Source organism: Pongo pygmaeus, chromosome 1, assembly GCF_028885625.2.
Source record: "Pongo pygmaeus isolate AG05252 chromosome 1, NHGRI_mPonPyg2-v2.0_pri, whole genome shotgun sequence".
Classification (NCBI taxonomy): Eukaryota; Metazoa; Chordata; class Mammalia; order Primates; family Hominidae; genus Pongo; species Pongo pygmaeus.
Window position 1 is genome coordinate 201,722,588 of NC_072373.2, and position 15,983 is coordinate 201,738,570.

Below are 15,983 nucleotides of genomic sequence, written 5' to 3' on the forward strand. Positions count from 1 at the left end.
GACACCTCTTTGTGGGGATGGACTCCCAGTGTGTCCGAGGGTCCCATCCAGAGGCCTCTCAGGCTGGGACAGTGGGCACCCTCAGCCCCAGCAGGAATGCCCAGTACCTGAGCTCACTCATCAGTAATCTCGGTCTTCTGGTGGACGACCACCTTGGTCACTGACATGTCTGGATGCTGCTCCTTTGCCTCCTTGATGGCTTGTACAAGGACCTACAAAAGACAGAAACAAGGGCAATGAGGCAGAAAATAGCCTGATGGCGAAGGAAGGCAGGGGTCGTCATTTCTCTGATGTTCTGACAAATCCAATACTCCTGTCTGCAGTACCAGGGCAGCTTTAGGCTAAGCCAAGCTATAATTACCTTACCCACCCTATCCTGCACAGGGAGGCTTCTGGACTGACAACACAGGGACAGGGAAGGTTAGCACTGTCTTCTAGGAACTGGAGAGGGACTTCGGGGGTCACAGCTGTATCTGTTATATGATCCTTTATTTATTTATTTATTTATTTTTGTTGTTGTTGTTGTTGAGATGGAGTCTCGCTCTGTCACCCAGGCTGGAGTGCAGTGGTGCAATCTCGGCTCACTGCAACCTCCGCCTCCCAAGTTCAAGCAGTTCTCCTGCTTCAGCCTCCTGAGTAGCTGGGATTACGGGCGTGTACCACCACGCCCAGCTAATTTTTGTATTTTTTGTAGAGATGGGGTTTCACCATGTTGGCCAGGCTGGTCTCGAACTTCTGACCTCAAATGATCCACCTGGCTTGGCCTCCCAAAGTGCTGGGATGACAGGTGTGAGCCACCACACCCAGCCTATATTATCTATTATACCTATCTATTATCTATCTATTATACCTAGAGGGGTCTGAGAGGATTCACTCAAGACATGAATCTGAAGGACAAAACAAAATCTGTGTTCAACATGGGGTAAGTGGCAAGTTCAGGACAGGAGAGGAAAGTAAAGAAGTGTGCAAGAAAAAGGAAGAGATGTCCTTGGCCAAAGTAGAAGAAAGGAAGGAAGAGGAGAAGGGACTGTTATATGCCATGCACTAGCCTAAGCACATTACTTATTACTTAAACTCTATTAAGTTATCATTTATTAATAACTATATTATTATTAAGATAATATTATCATTACTTATTATTTACTTAAACTTTACAACTTAGTGAATTAAGGTAATGTCATTATTTGCATTTTATAGGTGAGGAAACTGAATTTCAGTAAAGAGTTTATTGTTTCATAGCTAGTAGGTGGTGAAACAGGGACTTTTTTTTTTTTTTTTTGAGACGGAGTCTCACTGCCCAGGCTGGAGTGCAGTGGCGTGATCTTGGCTCACTGAAACCTCTGCCTCCTGGGTTCAAGCGATTCTTGTGCCTCAGCCTCCCAAGTAGCTGGGGTTACAAGTGTCCGTGACCACGTCTGGCTAATTTTTGTATTTTTAGTAGAGATGATGTTTTGCCACATTGGCCAGGCTGGTCTCGAACCCCTGACCTCAGGTGATCCACCCTGCTCGGCCTCCCAAAGTACTGGGATTATAGGCGTGAGCCAACGCGCCCAGCCATGTAATAGGGATTTTAACTCAAGTCGATCAGACTTTCCTCTTTACCACACTGTTGTTTAGTTTCTGAGGGAGTCCCTGTTTGAGAATCTGGAGGAGCTTTGATTACTTTAGAAAAGCTAAAGGGAGCAGGGGGAAAGTCAAAAGAGCAAAAACACCATCCTCTTTGGGCTGCAGTCTCTGAATTTGTAGGCTCCCCTATGGAAAAGGACTCAGCTAGAAATGACCAGCTGACTACTCACCTGGCTCTTAAGAACCATCTCTAGAAGGGGCAAGGGAAGAAAGAAAACCCTCTTCTGGTCTCCTGGCTCTATGAATGGCATTCTTAGAACTACCACCTCTATGGGCCCCTGACCATCCTCCCTGATCCTGTTTGCCCACCCCATCTGCTCACACCTCGGGCCCAGCTCAAGCCTTCTCTTTGTGACTCTGCCTCCACCCACCTCTCTATGAAAGCCTGCTGCTCCACACTGCTTCTCCTTAACAGTTCTTGAAGTGCCTCCCTCCCCAGCCAGAGTGTACCATAGCTTACCCCTTCCATGCACTCTCAGTAACTAGAAAAACTGAGGGACACTGGAGCATCTCTCTGAGCTATCAAGTGTGTTTGGCCCTTATGACCCTGGAAGAAACCTGTGATCATCCTTATTTTACAGATGGTGAAACTAGAGCTCAGATTGGTAATATAAGTTGCTCAAGGGCATATAACCAATTAGGTCGCAGAGTCAGGATTCAGCCCAAGTCTGTCTCACTCCAAACCTCAAACACCTTTCACCCCATTGCTTTTGCTGTCTAGTGCAGACTGAGCACGTAGCAGGGGCTCAGATCACACCAGACTGAGTGGGTGGGTGCAGGCTTCTAAAGCAGCGGGACCCACTGAGCTGGGCCAACAGGCTGCAAGGTATTTAGGCTTTGCAGCCTTCTTTCTGGGACCCTGTGCCCGCTATTCTCAGCTGTAACTCTCAACCCTGCCTCCAAGGGAACTGCCAGCACTGTAGCTCAGTTTTTCTTTTTTTAAAGGCACTCAGCATATCAGCATAAAAAGGCCACAGAATTATTGCTCCAGCAACCCTGTCAATGATTCCAGAAGCATTTGCATGCAGTCTCTTCCACCCCCTCTTCTCTGCAGCTTTACTGTTCTAACCTCACCCAGCAGAGAATTGGGAACATTAATCCTGACCTTATTATTTGCTAATTACTTGCAGCACACAATTAGCACCCAATTAACATAAAAATATAGAATTTTAGCACTCAGGCCCAGAAATTATCTAGATCAACCCACTCTCTTTTAGGAGAGGAGAAAAAAATCAGCGGAAAAGTGATTTGCCCAAGGTCACACAGCAAGTTAGAGATGTAGGGCAGAAAACAAGTTTCGAGTCTGCTGCTGTCTTGTCCACCATACAATGCTCCTGCGCTCGTGTCTGCTCAGCTGTTACAGCTCTCTAAGGGTAGGGGCATGCTTCCCTTTGTTTTGATGTTGTCTAGCATAGGTTCAGGTACCTTTACCTTCGGAATAACAATAGGTCCATTTAACTGAGCTCACCATGTGCCACCAGCTGTTCATCCAGTATTTCACCGGATTGTCACAACAACCCTGAGAGGGAGATACTATCATCTTCATCTTACAGATGCAAAATGGAGGCCCAGAGAGTTAACAGCTAGAATATATTAAGAACCAGCAATTGAATCAAGTCTTGGAATCCAAAGCTCATGTTCTTTCCATTACATTTTCTGGCTCCTCAATCTGTGGCCTCCATCCCACAGGCCTCTTACTTTGATTCTCTTTGTCTTTCTTCTCAATTAAGAGCTAGAGTGGCCAAAGAGGCTTTTTGCAGATGAAGATGGCAAACAAACTCCTGTATTCATCGGTCTTCCTGCCCAGGGACCCCTCCCAGGCCCAGATCTCTTCAACATTCCCACCTGATCATGGTCAATATCAGCATCTCCTGTGATCACAATTCTCTTTTCAATACGCGTCTCTGAAATCCCACCTTTTACAGTCTGGAACCAAAGAGAGGATGTCATATGAGATCAGCGATATAACAAGAATAAAAAAAAAAGAAAAAGAGGCCAGGTTTAGTGGTTCACACTTGTAATCTCAACACTTTGGGAGGCTGAGATAGAAGGAATGCTTGAGGCCAGGAGTTTGAGACCAGCCTGGGCAACATAATGAGACCTTGTCTCTATTAACAAACAAACAAACAAAAAAAGAAAAATAGCAAAGATTATTCCAAAAGCTCCACTCCAAATTTTAATCTACTGCTGGGTACTGCAAAGGACAGCTTTCTAACCTACTTGTCCAAAATCTCAACCAGACCTGCTACTTCTACTCCCTCGTAGAGCACACTTCTACTCCCTTGGATTATTAAAATCTTTTTTTTTTTTTGAGACAGAGTTTCACTCTGTTGCCCAGGCTGGAGTGTAGTGGTGTGATCTCAGCTCACTGCAACCTCTGCCTCCCGAGTTCAAGCAATTCTCCTGCCTCAGCTCCTGAGTAGCTGGGACTACACGCACGCAACACCATGCCCAGCTAATTTTTGTATTTTTAGTAGAGATGGGGTTTCACTATGTTGGCCAGGCTGGTCTCAAACTCCTGACCTTGTGATCCACCCACCTCAGCCTCCCAAAGTGCTTGGATTGCAGGCGTGAGCCAACCACACCCAGTCTTGATTACTACAATTTTTTTTTTTTTTTTTTTTTGAGAAGGAGTCTTGCTCTGTCGCCCAGGCTGGAGTACAGTGGTGCAATCTCGGCTCACTGCAAGCTCCGCCTACTGGGTTCACACCATTCTCCTGCCTCAGCCTCCCAAGTAGCTGGGACTACAGGCGCCCACCACCACGCCCGGCTAATTTTTTCTATTTTTAGTAGAGACGGGGTTTTTTGTTAAGCTAGGATGGTCTCGATCTCTTGACCTCGTGATCTGCCCGCCTCGGCCTCCCAAAGTGCTGGGATTACAGGTGTGAGCCATTGCACCCAGCCTGGATTACTAAAATCTTTATTAAGCTAAACAGAAAGTCACAATTCTGTATTTACTTTCTCCTTTTTCTTCCTCCTGAATACCACAGAAATCTAGCAAGCAAACAAAATAGGACTTTCTGTGCTCTTCTCTTATACATTTGTGTTTTAGAGACCGGATACTGATCCTATACATTTTAATTGATCATTTTCTTTTTCTTTTTTTTTTTTTTTTTGAGATGGAGTCTTGCTCTGTTGCCTAGGCTAGAGTGCAGTGGCATGATCTCAGCTCACTGCAACCTCCGCCTCTTGGGTTCAAGTGATTCTCCTGCCTAAGCCTCCCAAGTAGCTGGGCCTATAGGCGTGTGCCACCATGCTCGGCTAATTTTTATTTTTTTAGTAGAGATGGGGTTTCACCATGTTGGCCAGGCTGGTCTTGAACTCCTGACCTCAGGTGATCCGCCCGCCTTGGCCTCCCAAAGTGCTGGGATTACAGGCGTGAGCCACCGTGATCATTTTCAAGAGGAAAAAAATCTGAAGGCTATGAACAAATATGTCACACAGCTTGAAATTGGACTCTTGTATTTTAAAGCATTTTCATATTATTGATGTCAAAAGGTCCTCACATAATCTCCTGAGGGTGGGTAGATTTCTCTTTCTGGTAGATGAGGAAAACCAAGGTCTAGACACATTAAGTTAACTAGTTTCCAGTCATCTGTGTATTGATGACAGAGCTTGGTCAAGAAGCTATATTTCTTACCTATTAAAAAAAGTATTTTCCTCTAGTGCTACAGCAAACATCAATTGCCTCTGATTTTCTGGGGGTAGTTCCAATTTTAGATATTTTCTCTCTCTTGCTTCCTATAAACTACATTCTAATAATTCCAATATTTCAGCATCCAAACAAGTTCTCATGGCCTTGTCCCTGGAATGCTGTAAAAATTCTTCCTCAGACCCAGAGTTCTGATTTTGGGCTTGGAAAATATGGTTGTATAAAAATACCAAAAATAATTTCCCTTAAGCTGACTTTTTTGTTTTGTTTTGTTTTTACAGAGATAGGGTCTTGCTCTGTCACTCAGGCTGGAGTGCATCACGGCTTACTGCAGCCTTGATGCCCTGGGCTGAAGTGATCCTCCCACCTCAGCCTCCCAAGTAGCTGGGACCACAGGCATGCACCACCATGCCCAGCGAATTTTTTTTTTTTTTTTTTTTTTTTGTACAGATGAGGTTTCACTATGTTGCCAAGGCTAATCTCAAACTCCTGGGCTAAAGGGATCCACCCGTCTCAGCCTCCCAAAGTACTGGGATTACAGGTGTGATTACACCACGCCTGGCCCCTTAAGTTAACTTTTTATTGAGACAGAGTCTGCTCTGTCGCCCAGGCTGGAGTGCAGTGGCACGATCTCTGCTCACTGTCATCTCTGCTTCCTGGGTTCAAGCAATTCTCCTCCCTCAGCCTCCCGAATAGCTGGGACTACAGGTGTATGCCATCACACCCGGCTAATTTTTGTATTCTTAGTAGAGATGGGGTTTCACCATGTTGGTCAGGCTAGTCTCGTACTCCTGATCTCAGGTGATCCACCTGCCTTGGCCTCCCAAAGTGCTGGGATTACAGGTGTGGGCCACCATGCCTGGCCACGCTGACTTTTTAAACTTACTTCCACAGCCAAACAGGGGACTCACTGACCAGACAGACAGATGTGTAAAGAGAACAACCACACCTACCTTTAGGAGACTACTAAGTAGGCAGGGATACTCTCAGGGTATCTCCCTAGATTTATTGCTGGGGAAGGCAGCAGGGCCTTTCCATCCAGGACTCTTTGAATAATGTGGCTTACTAGGGATGGAGCTGAAAATATTTGCTTATGGACTAGGGTCCTTCTTGCAGAGAGGTGGCAGCAAGCTTAGCCTGCCCCTGGGTTCCATAAAGAGGTTCTAGCTGGTCTGTTACCTTGGTAATTTGAGTTGTGGTGGTGCTGCTTGGGGTCTCAGATGTGATAGTCTGAGCTGTCAGCAAGACTCCTGGGTCCAAGTCTCCATTGTTGTCGTCAGTCTGCAGAAGAAAGCATGGCTCATCATCATGCCTCTCAGGAAGACTGGGCAAATGTTGCAGGCTGCAGCTTTGCTCTTCAGCTGCACATTCTGATGCAAAAATCTCATTCCCTTAGAATGATCTCTTTTTTTTTTGAGACGGAGTTTCGCTCTTGTCGCCTAGGCTGGAATGCAGTGGCGTGATCTCAGCTCACTGCAACCTCCGCCTCCCGGTTTCAAGCAATTCTCCTGCCTCAGCCTCCTGAGTAGCTGGGATTACAGGCATGCACCACCACACCGGGCTAATTTTGTATTTTTAGTAGAGATGCGGTTTCTCCATGTTGGTCAGGCTGGTCTCAAACTCCCCACCTCAGGTGATCCACTTGCCTCGGCCTCCCAAAGTACTGGCATTACAGGTATGAGCTACCGCACTCGGCCAGGGTAACCTCTTTTTTTTTTTTTTTTTTTTTTTTTTTTAGGGTGACCTCTTAATAAATAAAATAAATTGGGCCATGCTCAGTGGCTCATGCCTGTAATCCTAGCACTTTGGGAGGTGTAGGCGGGTGGATCACCTGAGGTCAGGGGTTTGAGACCAGCCTGGCCAACATAGTGAAACCCTGTGTCTACTAAAAAGACAAAATTAGCCGGGCGTGGTGGTGCTTGCCTATAATCCCAGCTACTCGGGAGGCTGAGGCAGAAGAAATGCTTGAATCTGGGAGATGGAGGTGGCAGTGAGCCAAGATCCCACCACTGCACTTCCAGCCTGGGCAACAGAGTGAGACTCTGTCTAAAAATAAATAAATAAAATAAAATAAATTCCCTGGGCACAAAGTTCCTTCTAAAAAAGTTGGATGGGTATATTTCCTTAGCATTGAGTCAGTGACAGGAATGGATCAGAAATAGGAGGCAGGGGCCAGGCGCGGTGGCTCAGGCCTGTAATCCCAGCACTTTGGGAGACCGAGGAGGGCGCATCACTTGAGGTTGGGAGTTCAAGACCAGAATGACCAACATGGAGAAACCCCATCTCTACTAAAAATACAAAACTAGCCGGGTGTGGTGGTGCATGTCTGCAGTCTCAGCTACTCGGGAGGCTAAGGCAGGAGAATAGCTTGAACCCAGGAGGCAGAGGTTGCGGAGAGCTGAGATTGCAACATTGCACTCCAGCCTGGGCAACAAGAGTGAAATTCTGTCTCAAATAAAAAAAAAAAAAAAAGAAATAAGAGGCAGGAACGTAGCCACAGGTCAACATTAGTGACAATAATTAAGCACATGTATAGCATTTTATAGTTCACAAATGCCTTTCAAACATTAGGTTTTTTTTTTTTTTTTTTTTGAGACGGAGTCTTGCTCTGTCGCCCAGGCTGGAGAGCAGTGGCGCGATCTCAGCTCACCGAAACCTCCACCTCCCGGGTTTAAGCGATTCTCCGGCCTCAGCCTCCTGAGTAGCTGGGAATATAGGCATGTGCCACCACGCCCAGCTAATTTTTGCATTCTTTTTTTTTTTTTTTTTTGAGATGGAGTTTCGCTTCTGTTGCCCAGGCTGGAGTGCAATAGTGTGATCTCGGCTCACTGCAACCTCTGCCTTCCAGGTTCAAGCAATTCTCCTGCCTCAGCCTCCCAAGTAGCTGGGATTACAGGTGCCTGCCACCACACCTGGCTAATTTTTGTATTTTTAGCAGAGATGGAGTTTCACCATATTGGCCAGGCTGGTCTCGAACTCCTGACTTTGTGAACCGCCCACCTCCACCTCCCAAAGAGCTGAGATTACAGCTCTTTGAGCCACCGCGCCCAGCCACTAACTAATATTTTCTTCAGCCAAGACCAGTCATCTACTTTAGATTCAGACTCAACTAGTATTTATTATACTCCTACTATGTGCCAAGCATATAATTCAACTGTTATCTCAATTATGCCTCTCAATATCCGAGGGAGGAACCATTATTATACACATTGTACAGTTAAGAAAACAGAGCTCCAGAGAGGTTAGGAATTTGTCCAAGACTCTAATGGGTGTTTGAACTAGGACTCAGGGCAAGAAACTCCCTGTTTGAAATCTGGGGTTTGGGTCCCCACTCAGACAGTAACCAGCTGTGGGACCTTGGGCAAGTCACTCTGACTTCTCTGAGCTTTAGTTTTCTCATTTATTTGATTTTTAAATTTTTATTTATTTTATTATTTATTTTATTTTTTGTTGAGAGGGAGTTTTGCTTTTTCCCCAGGCTGGAGTATAATAGTGGGATCTCGGCTCACCGCAACCTCCACCTCCTGGGTTCAAGCGATTCTCCTGCCTCAGCTGCCTAAGCAGCTGGGATTACAGGCGCACGCCACCACACCTGACTAATTCTGTATTTTTAGTAGAAACAGGGTTTCATCATGTTAGCCAGGCTGGTCTCAAACTCCTGACCTCAGGTGATCCACCTGCCTCAGCCTCCCAAAGTGCTGGGATTACAGGCATGAGCCATTGCGCCCAGTCTAGTTTTCTCATTTATAAAAGCAATACTGGGGACTGGGTGCAATGGCTCACACCTGTAGTCCTAGCACTTTGGGAGGCCAAGGCGGGCGGATCACGAGGTCAGGAGTTCAAGACCAGCTGACCAATATGGTGAAACCCCATCTCTACTAAAAATACAAAAATTAGCCAGGCGTGGTAGCACACGCCTGTCATCCTAGCCACTCAGGAGACTGAGGCAGGAGAATCTCTTGAACCTAGGAGGTGGAGGTTGCAGTGAGCCGAGATCATGTCACTGCACTCCAGCCTGGGCGACAGAGGGAGACTCCATCTCAAAAAAAAAAAAAAAAAAAAAATTCCCAGCTACTTGGGAGGCTGAGAGGTTGCAGTGAGTTGAGATTGCGCCACTGCACTCCAGCCTGGGCAACAAGAGTGAAACTCCATCTCAAATAAATAAATAAATAAATAAATAAATAAATAAAAGCAATATGGGAATATGTGTTCTGCCTACACCGTAGCACTGTTGTGAGCATACAAAGAAATTATACAAATAAAATTAGCTTATAAATTGTTATAACATGAATTTGCATGCCAGAAGGGCTAAAGCTTTTTGAAGAACTCCTCTATAAACCTGTGACTCTATCTTTATCTACCTCCTGCCCGCTCTCTCTCGTCTCTTTTCTGTCTCTGAAGAATGCTAAAGATACAGGAGACACTGTTATGTTTTCCTACTTACCCTGTTCCCATACAGGGCCTCTTTTCCTTGATCCTCTTACCAATGTTTCCTCATAATGGTCATTTGTCCTATGACCCAGCAATTTGACTCTTAGATGTTTACTCAAGATAAATGAAACGCCCACAAAAAGATTTGTGGCCGGGCACGGTGGCTCATGCCTGAAATCCCAGCACTGTGGGAGGCCGAGGCAGATGGATTGCCTGAGCTCCCACAGCCTGGCCGACATCGTGAAACCCTGTCTCTACCACAAAATACCAAAAAATTAGCCAGGCATGGTGATGCATGCCTGTAGTCCAGTTACTCTGGAGGCTGAGGCAAGAGGATCGCTTGAACCGGGAGGCAGAGGTTGCAGTGGGCTGAGATCATGCCACTGCACTCCAGCCTCGGCAACAGAGCCATACTCTGTCTCAAAAAAAAAAAAAAAAAAGATTTGTACATGAACATTCATAACAACTTTATTAATATTTTCCCAAACTGAAATTCATCCAATTGTCCATCAACAAATGAATGGATAAACAAATTGTGGTATATTCATTCGATATGATACTATTCAGCAATAAAAAAGAGGGAACTACTGATTCACATAACATGGATGAATCTAAAAAATATTATATTCAGAAAAAAGGCAGACACTGTTGGGCACAGTGGCTCAGGCCTGTAATACCAGCACTTTGGGAGGCCAAGGTGGGTGGATCACCTGAGGTCAGGAGTTCAAGACCAGCCTGGCCAACATGGTGAAACCCCATCTCTACTAAAAATACAAAAATTAGCCAGGTGAAGTGGTGGGCACCTGTAATCCTGGCTACTCAGGAGGCTGAGGCAGGAGAATCGCTAGAATCTGGGAGGTGGAGGTTGCAGTGAGCTGAGATGGTACTACTGCACTCCAGCAGCCTGGGTGACAAGAGTGAGACTCCAATTCAAAAAGAAAGAAAGAAGCCATACACAAAAGTGTACTACTGTATACTTCTACTTACATGAAGTCCAAACCAGGCAAAACTAAGCTATACTGATAGAAAGCCAGAGCACTGGCTGCCTAAAGGGGTAGAAATCAGATGGAAAAGGCTATGAAGCCAGTTTCAGGAGTAATGTTCTGTATCCTAAATGTGTCTTGGTTACACACGTATAGCCATTTGTCAAAACGAATCAAATTGCTAGGCATGGTGGCTCACATCTGTAATACCAGCACTTTGGGAGGCTGAGGAGGGAGGATTGCTTGAGCCCAGGAGTTCGAGATCAGCCTGAGCAACAAAGTGAGTCCCATGTGTACAAAAAATTAAAAAATTAGGCCGGGTACAGTGGCTCACACCTGTAATCCCAGCACTTTGGGAGGCCGAGGCAGGAAGATCATGAGGTTAGGAGTTCGAGACCAGCCTGACCAACATGGCGAAGCCCTGTTTCTACTGAAAAAAGAAATACAAAAGTTAGCCAGGCGTGGTGGCCCACACCTGTAATCCCAGCTACTCAGAAGGCTGAGGCAGGAGAATTGCTTGAACCCGGAAGGCAGAGGTTGCAGTGAGCTGAGATCACGCCACTGCAGTCCAGGCTAGGTGACAGCGAGACTCCGTCTCAGAAAAAAAAAAAAAATTAAAAAGTTAGTCACATGTAGTGGTGCGTGCCTGGAGTCCTAGCTACTCAGGAGGCTGAGGTGGGAGGATCACTTGAGCCCAAAAGGTCGAGGCTGCAGTGAACTGTGGTCATGCCACTGTACTCCAGCCTGCGCAACAGTGCGAGACCCTGTCTGTGCATTTCACTTTATGTAAATTTTACCTCAAACACACCCATATACACACATAAAAAACTACATGTAAAAACTATCCCCTCTGACCATGTTTTCCAAAGCACGGAGACTGTGAATGAATAAAAAAATGGTGCTCAGGCTTACTTATCCAGCAAGATAATAAAAGCAAAAGTAGAAATAGTAAATAAATAATAACAATTGCAAATGAATATCTAGTGCTTATTATCTGCCAGGCACTTTGGAAACATTTATGTGCATTAATTCATTTATTCCTGACAACAATCCTATGAGGTACAACTATTAGCCACATTTTACAAATGAGGAAACCGAGGCACATGGCGATTTAGTAATTTGACTGCACACTAGTAAGTGACAGGGCAGGTTCAAAGCCAGGAAATCTGACTCTGACTTGAAAGTCAACACTCTTCCCCACTCTACCCCACTGTCTAGCATAAGTAATAAAAAGCAATGTGGGCCGAGAGCAGTGGATCACGCCTGTAATCCCAGCACTTTGGGAGGCCAAGGTGGGCAGATCACCTGAGATCAGGCGTTCGAAACCAGCCTGACCAATGTGGCAAAACCCATCTCTACTAGAAATAAAAAAATTAGCCGGGCATGGGGGCGCATGCCTGTGGTCCCAGCTATTCGGGAGGCTGAGGCCAGAGAATCGCTTGAACCTGGGAGGTGGAGGTTACAGTGAGCCGAGATCACGCCACTGCACTCCAGCCTGGGTGACAGAGTGAGACTCCATCTCAAAAATAAATAAACAAACAAATAAATAAATAAAATAAAAAGCAATTTGTATCTTGACTGTCTTAAGCCTGGTTAAAATGAAATAAAGGCAAATGTTTAACAACGCAATATAATAATAGCTACCATTATGAATAGCTAATAAATACCAGGCAAACATTGTGCTTATTTCAATAACTTGATCACAGTATTTTTCAGAAGAGAAAACTAAGGCTCAAAAAGATAAGGGACTTGCCCAAGGTCACAAAACTAGCAAATGTCGGAATTAAGACCTAAATCACTCTAATTCCAAAGCCCATGGGCTCTGTCAAGCATATCACGCTGCCTTTATATTTCTCTAATATGTCAGGATATTTTAAAATGACTGCTTCCATTTCCTTTTTTTGTAGGAGCTACCTACACCCACACCACATGGACTTCTGTGGGCAGTGTGGCTCTAACTTTTAAAACAATTTATTTTGAACCATTTAAATTTTGGGGATGCAGGGTGCAGTGGTTCATGCCTGTAATCCCTGCACTTTGGGAGGTCGAGGCGGGCTGACCACTTGAGGCCTGGAGTTTGAGACCAACCTGGCCCACAAGGTGAAACCCTGTCTTTACTAAAAATAGAAAAATTAGGCTGGGTGCGGTGGCTCACGCCTGTAATCCCAGCACTTTGGGAGGCCAAGGTGGGTGGATCACGAGGTCAGGAATTCAAGACCAGCCTGACCAACATGGTGATACCCTGTCTCTACTAAAAGTACAAAAATTAGCTGGGTGTGGTGGTGGGTGCCTGTAATCCCAGCCACCTGGGAGGCTGAGGCATGAGAATCGCTGGAACCCAGGAGGTGGAGGTTGCAGTGAGCCGAGATGGCACCACTGCATTACAGCCTGGGCGACAAGTGGGAAACTGTCTCAAACAAAAATAAAAATAAAAATATAAATATAAATATTAGCCAGGTGTGGTGGCATGCACATGTAATTCCAGCTAGTCAAGAGGCTGAGGCATGAGAATCACTTGAACCTGGGAGGCAGAGGTTGCAGTGAGCTGAGATCATGCCACTGAACTCCAGCCTGGGCTACAGAGCAAGACTGTCTCTAAATAATAATAATAATAATAAAATAAAATTTTTTGGCTATGTCTATGCTATAGAAATTTTAATACTTCAAAATGTTGTACAGTGAAAAGTCAGTTTCCCTCCCACTCCTGACCCGAGTCCTACAGTCTCAGTCTCCTTCATCAGGGGCCACTATACGTTTTGGTTGTTGGTTTTTTGTTTTGTTTTTTAGTACCCATTCAGAGAGAGTGTATTGATATACAAGCCTAAACACACATAGCTGCAATATACATCCCTTCTCCCCTCCATGAACAGTACCACCATAGTGCACCATGCTTGTTCACTTACCAATTTATCATGTAGCTTGTTCCCATCAGAAGCTTTTATTAAAGGCCACACAGAATTACCTTAATTGGATGTACCATAATGTATTTAACCAGCTATCCACTGATGGACATTTAGCTTGTTTCCATGGTAGTGACAACTTAGAGGGATTCTGCCATATGAAGTAATTATTTCCTATATCCTCTGGCTAATAGCGTGTACAATTTTTAAGTAATTTCCTATTCCTTTCTTTTTCAGTCCCCTTCACTGCCAAGACCTATTCATTCATTTCTCTGTCTCTCTCGACTGACACATTTCTTTTTTCTTGTTTCCTCAGACACTTCAGTTCTTTACAAGCATTTCTCCAGAGATGTTCTAGTCATATTCCTGGTCCCAGACCTCTCCCTACTTTATTTCATTTTGTTTTTTTGATACAGGGCCTCACTCTGTCCCCCAGGCTGGAGTGCAGTGACACAATCACAGCTCACTGCAGCCTCGAACTCCTGGGCTCAAGGGAGCCTCTGCCTCAGCCTTCCGAGCAGCTGAGACTATGGGTGCGTCCACCATGCCTGGCTCATTGCTTCAATTATGCCACTTTGTTAGTATCGATAAGCTTTACGCAACCTCTCATTATTATTTGTTTATTTATTTACTTATTTATTTTTGAGATGGACCCTCGCTCTTTCACCCAGGCTGGAATGCAATGGCATGATCTCAGCTCACTGCAACCTCCACCTCCCAGGTTCAAGCGATTCTCCTGCCTCAGCCTCCCAAGCAGCTGGGACTATAGGTGCACGCCACCACGCCTGGCTAATTAAACTCTCATTATATACCAAACTCAAAATCCGCACTCTAGACCACAAAAGAGAGAATAGGGAAGCATACTGACACTAAGTGTCCATGAACATGCCCAGTGCTTTGCAGACATCATTTCACCTAATTTTCCTCCAAAGCTTGCAATGGTCAGTGGTATTATCCCCACTTTACAGCCAAGGAAATACAAGCTTAGAGAGATTAGCAACTTGCCTAAGGTTACCTAGTTGGTATCTGCCTGATTGAGCTAGGATACAAATTCTATTTCTCTCTTTCTCTTTTCTTTTTTTTGAGATGGACTTTTGCTCTTGTTGCCCAGGCTAGAGTGCAATGGCGCCATGTTGGCTCACTGCAACTTCCACCTCCCTTCAAGTGATTCTCCTGCCTCAGCCACTCGAGTAGCTGGGATTACAGGCGTGCACCACCATGCCCGGCTAATTTTGTATTTTTAGTGGAGATGGGGTTTCACCATGTTGGTCAGGCTGGTCTTGAACTCCTGACCTCAGGTGATCCACCCACCACGGCCTCCCAAAGTGCTGGGTTTACAGGCGTGAGCCACTGCACCCGGCCCTCTGTTTTTTTTTTTGAGACAGGGTCTTGGTGTGTTGCCCAGGCTGGAGTACAATGGCATGATTCTAGCTCACTGTAGCCTTGAACACCTGGGCTCAAGAAATCTTCCCAACTCAGCCTCTGAATAGCTGCGACTACAGCTATGCCACCACACCCAGCTAATATATATAATATATATAATATATATTTAATGTGTAATTATATATTAATTTATATATTTAATATAATTATATGTTGTATTAAATATATATTATATATTATAATTATATAATTTAATACGTATAATTATAAATATATAAATATGATATTTTTTATATACATATAAAAGAGATGGGGGTCTTACTTTGTTGCCCAGGCTGGTCTGGAACTACTGGTCTCAACTGATCCTCCCTCCTCAGCCTCCCAAAGTGACTGTGACCAACCCTAAAGTCACTGTGACCAACCCTGACTCTCTTTTTTCTAATTGCAGTGCACATGCTTTTATTTTATTTATTTATTTATTTATTTATTTTTTTTGAGACAGTTTCACTCTTGTTGCCCAGGATGGAGTGCAATGGCGCGATCTTGGCTAACCGCAACCTCCGCCTCCCAGGTTCAAGCGATTCTCCTGCCTCAGCCTCCTGAGTAGCTGGGGATGCGCCACCATGCCCGGCTAATTTTTTTGTATTTTAGTAGAGACGGGGTTTCTCTATGTTGGTCAGGCTGGTCTTAAACTTCTGACCTCATGTGCTCCGCCTGCCTTGGCCTCCCAAAGTGCTGGGATTACAGGCCTGAGCCACCGCACCCGGTAATGCACATGCTTTTAAATTACCAAGCCACACTGTTTCCTAAATGGAGATAACATCATCCAGTTCATGGTGAGGTGAGGATTAAGTTAAAAGATTTATGTGAAAGCACCTAGCCAGAACTTCACATGGCTATCTCTTTCCCATCATTCAGACCTCAGCCAAAATGTCACCTCCTCAGAGAGGAATTCCCTGATTATCCTAGTCCCAAAGCAGCAATCTTTCATGTAATCCCATATTGTCT

General features: G+C 45.1%; 1 protein-coding gene across 50 annotated transcripts in view; it reads right to left on the reverse strand.

The window, feature by feature from the left end:
• Positions 1-15,983, reverse strand: part of EPB41 (erythrocyte membrane protein band 4.1) — a 233,095-nt gene that overhangs the window by 4,162 nt on the left and 212,950 nt on the right. For 48 of the 50 annotated variants that reach the window (XM_063667048.1, XM_063667050.1, XM_054497819.2 and 45 more), the window contains 3 exons: positions 6,458-6,559; positions 3,472-3,552; positions 108-212 (listed from right to left, as the gene is read on the reverse strand). In XM_063667048.1, the coding sequence (XP_063523118.1) occupies positions 114-212; positions 3,472-3,552; positions 6,458-6,559 (282 nt within the window). In that variant the 3' untranslated portion in view covers positions 108-113. The remainder of the gene's footprint in view (positions 1-107; positions 213-3,471; positions 3,553-6,457; positions 6,560-15,983) is intronic. The other 2 variants (XM_063667054.1, XM_063666928.1) reach the window with 1 other exon arrangement.